This window comes from Gigantopelta aegis, chromosome 13 (genome assembly GCF_016097555.1).
Source record: "Gigantopelta aegis isolate Gae_Host chromosome 13, Gae_host_genome, whole genome shotgun sequence".
NCBI classification, from domain to species: domain Eukaryota; kingdom Metazoa; phylum Mollusca; class Gastropoda; order Neomphalida; family Peltospiridae; genus Gigantopelta; species Gigantopelta aegis.
In genome coordinates, this window is record NC_054711.1 from 10510874 (window position 1) to 10529879 (window position 19006).

General features: G+C 37.6%; 1 protein-coding gene across 1 annotated transcript in view; it reads right to left on the minus strand.

The window, feature by feature from the left end:
- Nucleotides 1-2829: 2829 nt before the first annotated feature.
- The window catches only part of LOC121387115 (protein draper-like), a 51205-nt gene continuing 35028 nt past the window's right edge, over nt 2830-19006 (minus strand). Inside the window, exons 5-11 of the mRNA XM_041518139.1 lie at nt 11045-11185; nt 10115-10261; nt 9600-9743; nt 7036-7182; nt 6297-6440; nt 4478-4621; nt 2830-2897 (exon numbers count right to left, since the gene is read on the minus strand). Coding sequence (XP_041374073.1) covers nt 2830-2897; nt 4478-4621; nt 6297-6440; nt 7036-7182; nt 9600-9743; nt 10115-10261; nt 11045-11185 — 935 coding nt within the window. The remainder of the gene's footprint in view (nt 2898-4477; nt 4622-6296; nt 6441-7035; nt 7183-9599; nt 9744-10114; nt 10262-11044; nt 11186-19006) is intronic.

Here is a 19006-nt window from a genome sequence, read left to right on the forward strand (position 1 = left end):
TTGAGCAAACTTTTAAGTTTCTGCAATGCATATGTTTTAGCTATTTAACTACAAACTGTGAGACGTTTGTTTTTCTGTGGGTTATTTCATTTATGTTTTCATTTCTTTAATTTTGTATACAGTGGACTCTGTCCAAGCCGGACTCACTTCGTACCGATGAAATAGTCCGGTTTACTTAGAGGACCGGTTTAGACAGAGTTCATCCCGAGTTATGGTTCTTGAATGACCGACAACTCGCGATCAACAATGACATTTGATAGATAGATAGATAACTATTTTAACGTGCCCATATACCACTAGTGTTTCGAACACGCCCATCCAGAGTCCGACCTCCGATAAGATCGGCGGCCTGACTCGGGATGGGGGGGGGGGGGGGGGGGGGGGGGTGTAGAGTTGAAAATGGGCAGAATTTTGAAAATAGCAATTAGTGAAGAAAAAAAAAGTTAATAGAATTAAAAATAAATAAATAAAAAGTTACAAGCCAAATATAACAAAGAATTGACTGCTCGGTCGAATATATATGTATATAATTTGGAGCATTTTAGAAGGACAGTCCAAAAATAAATAAGAGAAAGAAGAGAGGATCGGACTATTTAATAATATTTGTATAAAAAAAGTAATTTCGACATAAAATTTGAACGAAGGTCTAAAAGTTTAAAGTCCGATTTATATGTCCACGTGAGTGGCCTCCTTAAGGCCGTTTTGTTCTTGAGGAGGTTGGCGCCTACGGAGACGAGATGAACTGCTTGCCGTTGAAGTGTGGCACAAGTTTCCTCCACCTGTGACCTAGCAGGGTTTTTGCTAGCTCGACGTAATGGATGCCGGCGATGATCTTGAGTACTCTGTGGACGGTGTTGTTGTCCATATCCCTGAAAAGGATTCCGTGTCGGGGAAGCGCTTGAAACGTCCCTCTTGGATACCTCCCGGCAGTGAGCCCACGTGTGGTGTATCACCAACCAAGTACTTAGAGTACTGGCTCTTGATCTTGCTGACAGCGAGACTCCATGCGGCAAAGTCCCTGCCTCGGCCAGAGGCGGAAGGCCGTGCCTTGGCTGGCTGGTCACTCGCAACACCAACTTCCTTGTTCGTCTCAACGGAGTTCCCCATGGGTGGGGGTCTTGACGGAGTCGAACGTGAAGGTGCAGGAACGGAAGACGCCGGCCGTGGAGTCTCGCACATGGCAATGTTCAGCTCCTCTCCTGGCCTCGACTCGTCAGACTTCGCTTGCTGGGTTTCCTCAGCTGGCTTGGCTGGCTTTCCTCAGCTGGCTTGGCTGGCTTGTCCGGTTGGGCTAGGGGCGACGACGCAGAAGGAACCGCCGCTGGCGGTTGAGCCGCCAGCTTTGTTCCTCACTGTGCCACCCTTGGCGCACGTTTCCTCTTCCTCGGTCCACTTCCCTTCTTTAGTGGAGCAGGGTCGCCGTACACCAAAGTCACGGTTGCCCGTGACCCGGTGTACGCGACGCGGTACTCTATCAGCGTCCCATACCAAGCAATAACACGAGAGGGCATGGAACAGCGTCCGTCTTCATCGTTAGCTCGAGTAGGAATGTGACATGTGAACCCATGGATAGTTGGGAAACAAGTTGACAAGTATTATTCGCCGAATTCATGAGTGAAATCAGTTAGGTATCAACACACACACACACTAATATTAATCCGATTGATCTAACGGCCCACCGCAATAAGAGTAAACTTCACACGAATGCGATTACATTTTGTATTTGATCTTGCGACGGAGTCCTGATTACATGACAATTGACGATCATTGTTCAACTAATTAAGCAGCCCGTCGTTCAGTCAAATCCCAATCCGGTGTAGACAGAGGTAATTAATGCATGGACGGTTCTTTCGTTCTTGATTTTTTATCCGGAGTCCGGAGTAGACAGAATACGGATTAGGCAGAGATTTATACATAAGAAATAAACGGTAGCTGGACTGTCAAATATTGTTATTTCCCCTCCTGCTTCGGAGTTGGCCACTGGCGAAGTCAGAGGCTAAATCCGAAGTGGGCGTGCCTGAACCTCTGTGGACAGGGGCACGTAAAACACAGTTTCCTTCCTTCCTATTGTTATTTCATATTCCCCATATGCCGTTGTGTAACGGACTGGGAGAAATAAAGTTCTGTTCTGTTCTGGACGGGGCTTTAGAAATGGACCGGTTTACACAGAGATCCGATTACACAGAATCCGGTTTAGACAAGAGTCCACTGTATATTTATTTTTATTTTTATATTAATTATTTTTGTTTTGCTTTGTTTTGTTGTTTGTTTCTCTATATGTATAAAACAAAATATAAAAATAAAACTTTTGGCTGTAACTTTAACAATATCCAGGTGGCTGAAAAAACCACCATGTTTTCTTAATTTAGAAGGTTATTGAAGTTTACTACAGTAGTCACTGCCTTTTTAAAAAAATCTACTATAATGTCATCATAAAGAGGACATTGAATAAGAACATGTTCTTCAGATTCTACATAATTAAGAACTACCAGCTCATTTACTAGCTTAAACAAAACGCAAACTAGTATTGCAATGTTTATCATTTTCTACAAAACGTAAATTGAACTCTTTTTTTCAAAGTTTATAATTATAACAAGTAAATGGCATATAGCAAGCTTGTTGTTGTTTTCTGTGTATTGAAAGGAACTAAACATGCAGACATAACATAGACCTTTTGTTCACTTCACAACTGAATTTGGCTTAAACATAAGCGATTCCTGGATTGGCTAACAGGATACAAACTGTATTAAGGCCTCTCCCACCATTTTATAATAATACAATTGTACAGTCGTCATGACATAAGCATGGTAACTCCTAAGTAGTTTACACTTAAAGAGGAAACGGAAGAGAGAAAAAGAGGGCAATGGTAAGTTTCTCTCGCTTTTTATAATATAATTCTGAATATATTTAAAACTAAGAACATTATCTTGATATGTAATTACAATCGTTAAAAAAATGAATGAATGAATGAATGTTTAACGACACCCCAGCACGAAAAATGCATCGGCTATTGGGTGTCAAACTATGGTAATGCAAATAAATAAAGTGATGATCAACATCAATATAAAGATTCAAGACAAACAAAAACAGTGTAAAGAACTGTACAAAAACACAAATATCACAGAATTTTACGGATACTGAATTTTACTCAAAAGTTATTGGCCATTCGCAAAGCGAATGTTACACCCCTGCACCACGGTGAGGTTACAGCACACGCAGGGGCAATCGTTAAAAAGTCACTGTAAGTCGATATCATCTTAAAAATTGCAGCAAACCCTGGAATGTCCCTTTAACTTTAAAACAGTATTTTAGCCTCAACGGACGTGAGTATCAGATGAACTCCCCCTCCCCCCCCCCCCTCCAAGCCTATGTTCCTGTTTTGTTTACACTTGTCTTGCGCATCACCAGTTAGTGTCAAAGGGGTTCGTTTTGTAATTAACTACTAGTAGTGTATAGAACATTTTATGACTAATCAGAGGCGCGTTTTCATTGTAATTTAGTGTTGAATATTGTGGATGATTAATTTCATTTAATCTTTTTTTTTACAAACTAAAAAAGTAATAATTTAAAAAAACATTTATAATAATAAAATAATAACAAATAATAAATAAAAATAAATAAAAATAATAATAATTAAAAAAGAAAAATTGATGAAATGGGTGGGGTTGCGATTTTAGGTGTGGCCTGTATGCGTGTTAAGTCAGTAAATTATTTATTTATAATTTTATTTGCACACATTTAACACCATAATAAATCGGGTTTTTTTTTTTTTTTTACATGTACACAAACATTGTAATTTTCATATCAGCCAATAGAATTATGGACTATGGTCTATTTAAACAAAATTTAAATTATAAAAACCCACGAAAACACGAAAAAGAGAAACAAAAAGGTTTGACCATTAATAGTAATACTAATAATTATAATTAAAAAAAAATCCATTTTTATTAACATGATATCCACATACACAATAAGAAAGACATAAGTATAATACATAGTTACATGAAGATAAATCGTATTTATAAAAAAAAAAAAAAAAAAAAAAAAAAAAAGGTCATAAATACTGAAAATGCACCCAGATGTAATGCCGTCACATGTTATTATTGCGTGAATTTAACTCCCTTAATGGCGGCCGTACGGTTACGCCATCTATCGACAACGTCATAAACTGCTTGGCGACAATCGGAAAAACCCGTCTATAGTTGTAAATGTTGCCCTATGACACTATAATAAAATAATTTTCGGTCAGGTCAGATCAGATCGTAGGGTTTTACGTGCACATTCAGAACAAGCTGTTGTAGCGCACGCCTGTCGTGGGCACAAGAGCCGGCCTTGGCCGGCTCCTCCGTCCATGACAGGAAAGGTGTGTGGGGGTGGGGGGGAGGAGGGACCGCCTGCACTGGCAGGTGAAAGGGAGCACCAGCAGCCCGACCAAGTCGGTGGAATTTTCGGGACTTTTCTATGGTTAAATACTTACTATCTGTGCACGTATCTCCTTGCCAACCAGCACCACATGGTCCATCACATGATCCAGTCATATGATCACATGGTGCGTCATCAGATTTACAGTGTCTGGCGCTGCATGATGAACTGCATTCTGGACCATATGCCCCTGTACATCCTGGTAATATAATGGTATAACCCAGACTAATTTATTTTATTTTAGCTTATACAGACCATTATAAATGCAAAGTTTTTTATATTGAGTAAGCTAATGAAAACAATACAAGTGTTGTATTGTCATCAGTTTTGCTGTTATGTGGAATGACTTTATCATTAATTTGTTTTTATAGTGCATCTGAGCCAGTTGCAAATAATATTATTATACTTACATAACACCAATTGTTCTTCCATATTTGAGATGAAACTCACTATTTAATCCACAATCATATAGACATATCTGTACAAATCCATATAAATTAATACAGAATTACGAGAATATTACACATTAATGGTATAAGCACAATCAACAAGAGTTTCATTGTTATTAATGTCTTATGGTTGCATGTAGTTTATTTTAAATAATCGAGTAATTTAATCCTAGGCAAATATGCATTCATGTCTGGACTGTTAAAATATACCATAACTTTATTGAATTAAATATTGCAATATGTGATTGCAAATAGGAAAATAATATTTTTTATCCATAACCTAGAATGGAAAAGTCATTTTAGTTCCCGTGTTATATGCTGAATAGTGAAAACATAAATCATTCGAAATACAGCCATACCGTTTACCTATTTCATTTAGAGCATATTACATACTAACAATATTTTCCTTAGTAGCTTAAAACTGTTTCAAACAACAATGTTTCTTTATATTTGTTAACAATTTGTTTTCACCTTGCTCTATATCACATTTATATTATTATTAGGAACACATAGATATGCAGTTTAACGAACATCACTCGATAACAATGTGTACCATAATATTTATGTTAAAGCAATTCACGTTATATTCGAAAGTTATAAGCAAGCCAGGAAAAGATGACTTTTCATCAAATATCACTTCTATGATTTCTGTAGATCGATATATTTTATAGCTATGTATATAAAATAATGTCTAAAACGTAAGTCTATACTCGGAAATTTTGTCTTCTTTTTCTAGCTCTTTACATTTCCTATCTTTATTTAATGTTTGTGTTTAATTTGCAATGGATCCGTTTATAATGATATGATTATGTTTGCTACACGTGAGGAGTCCACTTGTATTAATTAATATTGATGGATGCAATGTAAAGAATAACTAACGATATACGAGGTAATACGAAGTATCTATCCTGAGTGAATGAATGATGTGAAACCGAGGGACAGATCATTCGTAACTCCACGTAGCGAGTTGGTTATTCTCTTTAAATGGTGTTTGATATAAAAATGTTTCTGCTGTCTACAACAATGCAATCAGCCATTACGTCATGTACTCGTATGTGCATTGCACGACGTAATGGAAGTGACGACGGCATAACTGCCTTGTTTTTACAGACAAATGTTTACAACACAAAATAATACGACTGTGGTTGCACTAGAAAATAATTATGTTTCTATGTTACTAAAAAACGCTGCTTACGAAAATACACCATTTCATGTTTATAAAACAAGTGCTTAAATCCCTATAGATCGTATAACGTATGAGCAATCTGACTCATTATATGAATGTAAGTGAAGTTTCCATTGCAAACAACCAACAAAACTTCGTCATTTTAAAGAGTGGCTGTAGAAGTAATCTGCACATTTTCTGATATGAAAATGTAATTAGGCAATATGCATTGAAATCGACATATTGTAGGGAATACCTACCTGTACAGTCTATTTCCTTCCAGTCACCCTTACATGGACCTCCACAGGAACCACTGATATGGTCACAACTGGCAGCTTCATCCTGGCAATGTCTCTGTGAGCACGATAACCGACAGTCTGGGCCGTATGTACCTGTGTCACATGCTAAACAAACCAAGAGGAAAATGTACAACATATTGACCTAACCAGCCGTATATTTTATTTATGACATACACATATGGCAACATGAATATTTTGGAATCTTTTAAATTCCACCCAGAATTAAGTTTTAAAAACATTTTGGTTTCTATACAACGTTTTAAAATACACTTACCTTGATTGTTCTATTGTACAATATTTTAAAGTGTACTTATCTTTATGTTTGTATTGTATTCTATTGTACGTTTACCACAGCTCTTTACACTGTGTCTTTACATAATTATACACTTTTTATTTTTAAGTTTGTTGTTATTTTCGTTGTTGTTGATGATGCTTTGGTTTGTGTTTATTCGTTTTTGTTGTTGTTATTGATTTCTTTCTAGAATTATGTATGTAGTTTTATGAGGATTAAACATACTTTTAATAAAGCCACTTTTGCATTATCTGTGACAACATTAAATAAGAATATATCAATTTTGTCTGGTATAGCGATGTTACATTTTTATTTTTATTCATACAAACATAATTCTCTAAATAAAAACAAACAAACATTATTTCAATGAAATAAATGCAACACTGCACATAAATGTTATTTACTAACCTACAGAACAACTTTGATTCTTCCATCCTGGTTGACAACCATTAAGACACGTTCCGTGTTCTGCATCACATGACGTGCTGTCTCCTTTACAGTGTTTTTCACTGCAATTAAATTTACACCCAGGTCCGTACGTGCCATCGCGACACCCTGTAGTAAACAAACAATTAATGGCGGTATGATATCTTCGAGGATTATGTGTTACATACAATTGTCAGTGATCCAATCATTTTGTATTGTCCCAAATCCTATCAGTGGCAGATGTCATAGCTGTGCATATGGTAAATGTATAACACATGGTTTGGTGCTTGTGGAAGACTCATGCTTGTGGTTTTAATAAAAATGTCACTAGTTAACAAGCTGACTGAAATAGAGCATCTGAAATAAAGCAGCTGTATTAAAAGTAAACAATTAAATTAAAGGAGCATTATTATTTTCGGAATTGCCTGAAATACATTGGATTAATTAAGTATAGTAAACATTAAAAAATAACATACAATGATTATCTGTAAATAACATTAAATAATTTAATTAGTTACAGGAAACATATTATAACCATTATAAAAAAAAACATTATATACAGATAAAACTCGATATTGTCACACAAACATATACATACATACACACACATGCACACACAGACACACATAGCCACACACACATACATACACACACACGCACGCACAGACACACACACACACACACACACATATATATATATATATATATATATATATATGCAATGCCATACACACATACACGTCTCAGTAGCACAAAAGGTATCGTGACAAGTCTGCAAGTTGCGGGCGATTCGGTACCATAGGTTCGAGTCCAAGCAGCTGTATGGGACAATTTGTGAGGCCAGAAAGGATTTCATTATGTCCTGCGCCAGTGCTTTAATAGCTATGCACGTAATCGTCAACCCCGACATGCATACAATATATAGATATTCATACATCAATACATGCATACATGCATACATAAATACATACATGTATATACATACACATAAAAATAAAACCACAAACACATATATACACACACACACTCTCTCTCTCTCTCTCTCTCTCTCTCTCTCTCTCTCTCTCTCTCTCTCTCTCTCTCTCTCTCTCTCTCTCTCATGTAGACGCGTGTCTAGATATCCTCTGACAATGATGAGAATGTGCATATTACACATACGCACTACACAAGGGCACAAACATATGAAATGGCTACTCGAATCGAAAAGAGAAAACACAAGAAACACGAGAGAGAAGTGTTAGTTTCTTTTTTTTTTACTTCTGCCATCTGTAAACAAGCCATGCAACGAAGTAATCTAAGTACAGTAGAATCTCATTGCGCCATAATTTGTTCCACCCATCGGCTACTTCGAAGAAATCATTCGCCCACCTTCTGGAATGTCTGTGACCCTTTATAATTTGAATTATCGATTTAAAACAGAAACGTTTCTAATTATGTATGAAATAAAATACTAGTATACCAAGAAATTCAAAGCGTTACACATTGCAAAGGAAAGCATCAGGTACTTATTGCTAGTATAACCAAGAAGGTTGTTTCGATTTTATTGAATCAATTATACTTTGACCGGCCTCATTTGGCGTCGTGGTTAGGCCATCGGTCTACAGGCTGGTAGGTACTGGGTTCTGATCCCAGTCGAGGCATGGTATTTTTAATCCAGATTCCGACCCCAAACCCTGAATGAGTGCTCTGTAAGGCTCAATGGGTAGGTGTAAATCACTTGCACCGACCAGTGATCCATAACTGGTTCAGCAAAGGCCATGGTTTGTGCTATCCTGCCTGTGGGAAGCGCAAATAAAAGATCCCTTGCTGCTAATCGGAAAGAGTAGCCCATGTAGTGACGACAGCGGGTTTCCTCTCAAAATCTGTGTGGTCCTTAACCATATGTCTGACGCCATATAACCGTAAATAAAATGTGTTGAGTGCGTCATTAAATAAAAAAACATTTCTTTCTTTCTTTCAATTATACTTTGCTCACACATTATTACCTCCCTTGTCCAACCACTACACCAGATACATTCATGTCAGTGACATTGCCACTGGCAGAAACGTTAGGTGTTCTATATGACTGTGCTAAAATAACGTAAGACAGTCACTGTCCTCCGCCTTTCAATGGTTCAAAGGCAATGATGTGACCGAGTGATCGGAGATAAGTGAATTATTTGGTTCTACAAATTTAATGGAATACCGGTACGAGCGAAATATACTGATTTTCCATTGACGGGCTGACATTAACGTGCGAGTGAGGGGTAGTATACGACACAAGTGTTTACTTAAAGAAAGAAATCGGGACTTAAAAAACCAGTGCGCTCGACCGTTCCACGTTCGAGCCAATGTGATTCTACTGTATTCCAATACAATACTATATGTTACTGTTGTATAAGTATAGACTATGGAAAACACATTTAATATCTAACATGATGTTTATAAAATATGTTTTGATACCAGATTTTCTGCTTAATTACTAATATACTCAGTAAAATTGATAAAGATATCTTTAAGGTACAACAAGTCACTGTAAGTATTTAGCTTTAGTGATAGAAACTTACGAACTGCGCAATCTGGCAATTCCCAGCCACTCAGACATCCCTGAGTACAAGTGCCAAATAAAATGCCACAGTCTTGATTACCACTGCAGTGTCGATCATCACATGACGCGTTGCAGTTGTAGCTATATGTTCCAACAGAACAAACTGAATAACACAAAGAAACACAACTTTCATATATAACATGCAATACCGTTTAAACTATTTTCGATCCTTCTGATCGCATTTCCTCTATTGATTGAAATGAAATGGCACGTGGCTGCTCAACAGATGTTCTTGGATTCAAAATATGTGAAGATTTAATTTATTACGTTTTAAAACGAACATTTATATTATCCATTAGCTTCGGAAAAGAGCTACAATCGTCCGTATGACTATTGCTACATACATGATAACACGCTAGCAGCTTTAACTTGAATGTTTTCTACTATATGATATTGGTATGGGACCGTGCAATTAATGATAAATGTTTTCAGCAGTACCCAACATGGGGATGTAAATCAACAGAAATTACATACGCTCGGTACAATCCACAGACCGATATCCTCGGTTACAACCGCCAGCACATTCCCCAGTCACGTGATCACAGGAACTGGAACTATCCAAACAGTTCCGTTGCACACATGATTTTCCACAAGCTTTTCCATATTGACCATCAGAGCACTCTGGAATATTTAGAAGGAAAACTGTTTACTAAAACGTTTGTTCACCTGGCACGGTGTGCATTAACATGATAACACCAACGTGATGAAAACAGTTGAACATATTAGCAAGCTTTAGCACTATGATTTATATGAAATGACACAAATATAAACATGGTTCATACCTGCATATGTCAAGGATACATATTCTTATGTTCATGTAATATTTCGTATCCTTTTGAATGGGAAATAATAATGTTAATAGCAACAGATATATTGAAGTGTGCATTCTATTGAAGACCCAGAACATAAATATGCAATATATGAAATGAAGCATACTGCTCACTTACTCACTGACATTCACTTCCGATGCAATATTTTATTATTTTACTAACCACGTTATTTAAACACTATTTCAACATTTCTACAAAGAAACACTTAAGAACAAACAATAGTTAAAGTTTGTTTTGTTTAACGAAACCACCAGAGCACACTGATTTATTAATCGTCGGCTATTGGTCGTCAAATATTTGGTAATTTTTAGAGAGGAAACACGCTACATTTGTTCATTAGTAGCAAGGGATTTTTTATGTGCACCATTCCACAGACATGATAGCACATACCACAGCCTTTGATATACCAGTCGTGTTGCACTGGCTAGAACGAGAAATAACCCAAATGGGCCCACCGACGGGAATCGATCCTACACCGACCGCGCATCAAGCGAGCTCTTTACCACTGGGCTATATCCCGCCCACAGACAATAGTTGCACACTGCTGTACTTTGTCTAATAACTATTTTATTACTTTCTATACAGTCTGTCCCCATCCATCCTGGATCACATCCAAATGTACATGTCCCGTTGACGTCACATGATGATATGCCGTCACAGTGTCTACTGGAACATTGTTTCCTGCATAAGTCACCATAGTGACTGGAATCACAACCTGAAAATATACATACTAATCTTATCGAATTTGGTAAATACTTCTTTTTAAAACAAAACACCAATTGTTTATAAAAGTGGTTTAAACTTAGTAATACTATACATGTACAGAACGTAATATTTTAAATAATATAAAAATAATGATATTGGCAATGCAATATGTGAGTAAGTGTATAGGCTATCTGTGACTGTATTTTAATCAAAAGACTAAGACTAATCCAAATCCCGACAATTGAACCACATAATTACATGAAATTTCCATACGCATGTACATAAATGCAAACACACACACACACACACACACACATACATACACACACACACACGAACACAAACAAACACGCATACACACTTTGCATAGCTGAAGTACTTTTTGGTACACATATGCTTACCTCGTTCTCTTTTGTTATGTTGTTGTTGTTTTTCCATCGACACAACGCTGGTATTAGAACAGTGTATTAGGTGGATGTATGTGTCTCTTCCCAAAGTGGTCAAAGCACTGGCTAGCAATTGTTTTATATACATGTATATGTCAGTACACACTGGAGATAGAATTACAAAGCTACGTCATACCATTACAGTTCGTTCCAGTCCAGTTTGGTTTACATCCTCCTGTACATTCTCCAGTTGTGTAGTTACACGGTCCATTCAGACAGTGACAGAACTGACTGCAGTCATCTCCAAACGTTCCAGGATCACAAACTGAAATAATGTATGATTGATATCAACATATACACCACTAGCTCTTTTAATTCATGTTTTGTATGTATGTATGTATGTATGTATGTACGCATGTATGTATGTATGTATGTATGTATGTATGTATGTATGTATGTATGTATGCATGTATGTATGTATATATATATATATATGTATGTATGTATGTATGTATGTATGTACGCATGTATGTATGTATGTATGTATGTATGCATGTATGCATGTATGTATGCATGCATGCACATATGTATTTATGGGTGTATGTATATACGAATATAACCCCTCTAAAACGGATACCCATGTGACCAAGATAATTGTCCGGTTTTAAGAGGGATCCGGTTTAGGGAGGTTATGTTCTGAAGTGGTTTTTAAGAAGGTACCCTGTGAAACGTCCAGTTTTGAGGGAATTCCGGTTTACAGAGGGTCCGGTCTTGAGAAGTTTCACTACATATATTAGTGTGTATATATATATATATATATATATATATATATATATATATATATATATATATATATATATATATATATATATATATATAGATAGAGATAGATACATACATACATATACTCTTCAAAAAAAGAAACGCAAAAGGGTACAAATGGGTTATAACTCCGATTTTATGTTTCCTACCGGTTCATGCTTTGTGAATATAAGGTCATTGCATGTCCCAAACACATTCCCACGGTTACATTCGATAAAACGCAGCTACTGTACAATAAAGTTCCAAAATGTGAATATTCGCAAAAACGCAGCCACGTGCAAACCATGTCACCACTGCACGTGCGTTGTCTGCACGTGCAACATGAACACCGACAGTATAAAAGTGCAGGGTGTTCGCTTGCCTGGCCTCTGTATCTGGCCGACAGTTGACAATCCAGGACATGCCACGTCTCAGTGAACCGCAGAGAAACAATGCCATCGGCCGACTAGACGCAGGCGAATCCAGAACGGCCGTTGCCAGGGCATTCCATGTGTCCCCAAGCACCATCTCCAGACTGTGGGACCGTTACCAGCAACATGGATCAACACGTGACCTCCCTAGATCCGGTCGACCACGGGTCACTACCCCCGGGCAGGACCGCTACATCCGGGTACGCCACCTTCGGGAACGATTGACTACTGCCACCTCCACAGCCGCAGCAATACCAGGTTTGCGTAGGATATCCGACCAGACCGTACGGAACCGCCTACGTGAGGTAGGAATTCGTGCCAGACGTCCAGTTCGAGGTGTCATCTTAACACCACAACACCGTCGACTCCGACTGCAGTGGTGCCAGATTCATCGACAATGGCCTCAACTGCGATGGAGACAGGTGTGGTTCAGTGACGAGTCCCGATTTCTGCTCCGACGTCATGATGGAAGATGTCGCGTGTATAGGCGTCGTGGTGAACGTTATGCGGCAAACTGCGTGCAGGAAGTGGACAGATTCGGCCGGGGTAGTGTCATGGTGTGGGCAGCCATCTCACACACTGGCAGAACTGACCTGGTCCACGTGCAGGGCAACCTGAATGCACAGGGCTACATTGACCAGATCCTCCGGCCACACATCGTTCCAGTTATGGCCAACGCCAACGCAGTGTTCCAACATGACAACGCCAGGCCTCACACAGCACGTCTCACAACGGCTTTCCTACAGAACAACAACATTAATGTCCTTCCTTGGCCATCGATATCACCGGATTTGAACCCAATTGAGCATCTATGGGACGAGTTGGACCGACGCCTCCGACAGCGACAACCACAGCCCCAGACCCTGCCCGAGCTGGCAGCAGCCTTGCAGGCCGAGTGGGCCACCATCCCCCGGGACGTCATCCGTACTCTGGTTGCTTCAATGGGCAGGCGGTGCCAGGCAGTTGTCAGCACACGCGGAGGCCACACCCGGTATTGACTCCAGATGACCTTGACCTTGGTGGTGTGTCCTATCACTTACTCACAATGGACTAGAGTGAATTGTGAACAATCCTGCAACATTTGGTAATTATCGGACTCACCATTCAATAATTAAATCAATTCTCCAAATGTTACGACAATGTGGTTTTGCGTTTCTTCTTTTGAAGAGTATATATACATACATACAAACATATGCACACACACGCACACACACATATATGCACAAACACATATATGCACACACACGCACACACATACATATATACATACATACATACATGCGGTGTTCTCTAAAATGGATATCATGCTTTATCATCATTATCGTTCTCTACTAATAGCATTTCTTCAGAATTATAACAGTCCATGGCATGGCACTTTCAACAGGCTGCAACATTTTAAATTATTCGTTTGCAGGAACATACATTTGAACAGTACTGATTCATGTTGTTTATTTACATTTACAATGGACTGTATTCAGTATAAAAGGTGAACCAAGTTCTTTGGTGGTCGTAACAGGTATTATTAAGTCCTACTTCTATTTTAAAAACATGTTAACAATGGACAAACAGGACTGACGTCCCGGCCCACAAAACCATGCGTAAAATATAACTGGATTTAAGCAATAAAATAAATTTAAATGAATAAACTCTTGTGCAAAAATATATTTTTGTTTCCTGTTTAGGGGCTGGACGTCCCCGTGCGGTATGTCTAGGATTGATCCTCGTCGGTAGCCTATTTGTGCTATTTCTCGTTACAGCCAGTTCACCAACACTGGTATATCGTAGACCGTGGTATGTGCTATCGTGTGCATATAAAAGATCCCTTGTTACTAATACAAAAATGTAGCTGGTTTTCTCTCTAAGATTATGTCAGACTTACCAAATGATTTACATCTAATAGCCGGTGATTAACTAATTAATATGCTCTAGTGGTATCGTCAAACAAAAACAAATTTTAACTGTGTATACTGTCTAGGTTTTGTCAATACCTCTGTTAACAAAACACACGAAATGTGTATAAATTATTTTTACATGTACATGTATCGTTACTTGTGAAATAAATCGATCGTTAGCATCAATAATCGGACAATGTCAAATTGCACTAAATAAATGTCCATAATTTGAAAACAGTATGGCATTGATTAGACGTGAGACTAATGACATGCCTAAAACGATACATAGCGGCAGGCACAGCAATCGCTACAAACCAACTAAATTAAACATTATTGGACTTGGCACATTAATATAACTGTATGAATGGTGTATAGGATTACAGTTATGTACTCACTGTATACTTCTACTTCACAAAAGTTCATTATGCTTTTCCCGTAACTGTTTGTTTGGTTCCGGTAAAGAGTGATGTATTTGGCTGTACTGTTACATGTCACTGTTGTTACATCAGGACTAGTTATAGTCGTCACGCCACACAGATGGCCCGTATTCGTTTGGTTGACTTCTGTTGAGCTGTAGATGTAAACACCGTTTCTTTGATCTTTAACTGTTAAAATAATAATGATTAGTGATCATGGATGAAAGGTGAACATTGATATTTTATTATACACTTATTACTGATATTATGATCATTAGTAATAGTCGTAGTAATAATAGTAGGACTATATGTAGTAGCAGTAGTAGTTTAGTAGTAGTAGTAGTAGAACTAGTAATAGTAATTGTAGTAGTAGTAGTAGTAGTAGTAGTAGTAGTAGTAGTAGTAGTAGTAGTAGTAGTAATAGTACTATTAGTAGAAATTGTAGTAGTAGTGGTGGTTGTTGTAGCTATTAGTTATAGTAGTTGTAGTGGTGGTGGTGGTGCTAGTAGTAGTTGTTGTAGTAGCAGTTGTGGTAGCATTAGTTAAGTACTCGATTTTTAGTCGTGTTAGCATACACAAACACATAAACACGCGCGCTCGCGCACATACATACATCAATGTAATACATATAATGCATGTGCATTAATAGGTGACCGCGTGGTTTGAAGGCTTCACGTGTATTGTCGGTTAACAGAGCATTCTTTTTTATAAAGTCCTGATGGCCGAATGGTTATCTTGGTGATTTGGTAACTGTGGACTAATCGGTGCCATAGGATCGAGTCCCAGTAATGACATGAGAGACAATTTGTGAGGCCACGGGGTCTCGTGGTATATGTTCTTGCGCAAAATTAACCCGTGCAAATTTATTTAAGTTAAGAAGTGACCGCGTGGTTTGCAGGCCTACCGTGCATTGTCGGTTAACAGAGCATTCTTTTAAAAAATATTTCGATGGCTGAATGGTTGTCTCGGCGGTCTGGGAACTGCAGGCGAATCAGTGACATAGACTCGAATCCTTACAACGGTATTATGACAATATTTGATGTTAATAATATACATCTAAGTATACGTTAAGCACAATCTAAACAGAAAGACATTTTTAAAAATAAAGCTGCTGAGAGACAGATGAATTGAACATGCAGTGTCATGGAACAGTACTCACAATGGACTTTTTAATGTTTAACACTGGTACCGAGTATCGAGAGACATCTTCATAATAATTGTGCACATATTATACCCCACAAATGAAACAATATTTGAATAATGCTGCCTCCATATATAAAAACCGACCTCAAAACAGGGTATTTTTTTTTTTTAAATAAAAAGTTTCCGGCAGACTTATTATTTCTGGCATTGCTTAACGTATGCTAAGAAGAATATAATTATTCATACAACATATTACTTTGTTTTGTAGTTGTTAACATTTATATTTGAATCAAAAGAACGATATAGAAATGAAAAATAGAAATTGTGAACTTCACATGCATCATATTGGAGTCAGATAATAAGATTGATAATTGAGAATGAAGGTCACAATGCCCATAATGCTAGATGTGTCAGGTGAAATATCCCAGTTAGACGTCAATTATATACATCAACACATAAGTTAAGCACAAGCTAAACAGAAATACAATTATAAATATTGCACACAAAAACCCCCAAAAACACCCCATAAAAACAAGAAAACAGGCCATTGAAATGTGAACTGTTAGTCCAGTAAATTTATGGTTTGACCTCGGACAAATTGCAACAGAATTTTTTTTTTTTTACATTATAGATATCACCTCACTGAATATTATATCCAAAATAGGACAAAATCGGACATCCGGAAGTGGGCTAATTTGCATAAATCCAATATGGCCACCAAAATCAACTTTGAGGTCTTATATCTTCTTAACGGTTGGTTTTAAACCACATATATGCGTATCAGTAGATGGCAATATTATTCCTATGAACTAAGTTAACTTTTTAAAAAGACACCGTGACGTATATATGACGTAATGACGCACGCGTTGTCATTTTGCGTCATCAGGTCATCAATTTTAGAATAAATAGTGCGGTTTGTTTTTAGTAAATTTGATAAAATCATCAATGAACAAGCTAATTTTGCCTTAATATTGTACTTTTATCTATTTCTGGCGCTTTGTAAACGTCAGGTGTGGTTTATAACGTCTTTATGACGTATTTGTGATGTCAAACTACAATGTACTTGCATTTGAAAATAACGCAAATAAATTTCTTTAAATCCAATTATCACGTCAAACTTTCTCTTCCTTCATGGATGATGTTCAACTGAGGTGTGTCATGTGCAGGGAAGAACTTTAAAATGGTACAACGACGATGAACAAACAACGTCTGACCTTAGTTAACGAATGTCTGAGATATGTTCGGATCCATATAGTCCAAAATATATGCGTCAAAAGTTAGCTGAACATTTAGGAGATGGTGTAATGATTACTACTATAAATGGTAAGGCAAATGTTGTAACATTCTGCACAACAGCAGTAAAAATTCTACAACAGTTTTATGACAGCCATCCTAAAATGAATGATGAGGAAGCTGAAAAGAAGAGAATCATCAAAACTGTCACAGAACTAGTCAAAGCAGATATAACAAGGCTAGACACATCAAAAGCGTTTTAACCCGACCTTGTAAAACTCGGATTATTGGAAGCAAATCTTGCTTATTTGCCCAATTCACTCCGTTTTCTACTCTCTGGTCTGTTTAGTGGTAAGACAATTGATTTAAAGGTCTCAACCATTGGTCAGTGCGTACTGCAAGCTACACGGCCAAGGGTTGTTATCGCACCAATTCCATTTGGACTGGGTGTACAATTACACCTTCTTTATGGTTCAAGGTTTTTGTTAGACAGTTTATCGAACCATGGGTTGTGTTCCTCATACCAAGACCTTTTGCATTTTTCTAAATGTGCAGCAATAGTTATTGATAATACCTTTTCGATTTCAGGACACTTCGGGCATTACATTGCGGACAATGTAGATCATAATGTACGGGCATTGATTGGCTATGGGACCTTCCATAAATGGGGACTATTGTAGCAAAGAAGGGTTCAAAGAGCACTGGTCCCCCGACATGCACTGGCCGATCAATGTGTTATTGCAGATAAGGAAAGGCACTCTTGATTCTCTTTCAGAAACGATCAGAAATAATTCCCAGTGACGCACTCTCCAATCTTGACCTTATCTGGAAAAATATTGTGGCCTCTTCCTCCCAAAAGGCCAGGATAGCCAGGACTGATGCAGGCAGTATGCACAGGTGAGCATCCAGGAAAATCATCAATTCATTTCCTGCCCATGATAGACATGGACCCCACTGATTTGACATGCATATATTCAACGTTACTCTTTGTTGTTTCTGAAAACCGCAGGCACTCTACAACCCCCATCCTGACGTTTGATTGTGGTTGAAAGCAAGGACTTATTATTTCTGGCACTGCTTAACTTATGCTAAGAAGAATATAATTATTCATACAACATATTACTTTGTTTTGTTGTTAACATTTATATTTGGCTCAAAAGAACGATATAGAAATGAAAAATAGAAATTGTGAATTATACATGCATCATATTTGAGTCAGATAATAAGATTGATAATTGAGAATGAAGGTCACAATTCCTATAATGCTAGATATGCTAGGTGAAATATCCCAGTTAGATGTCAGTTATATACATCAAAACATAAGTAAAGCACAAACTAAACAGAAATGCAATTCTAAAATATTGCACATAACCCCACACAAAACACCACATAAAAACAAGAAAACAGGCCATTGAAATGTGAACTGTTGTGAGATAGGTGAATTGTAAATGTAATGCACACTTGCCTAGTAATGGTACGTAAATTTACTTTTTATGTTTCAAGACTTGTGTTTAATGACAAAATAATAG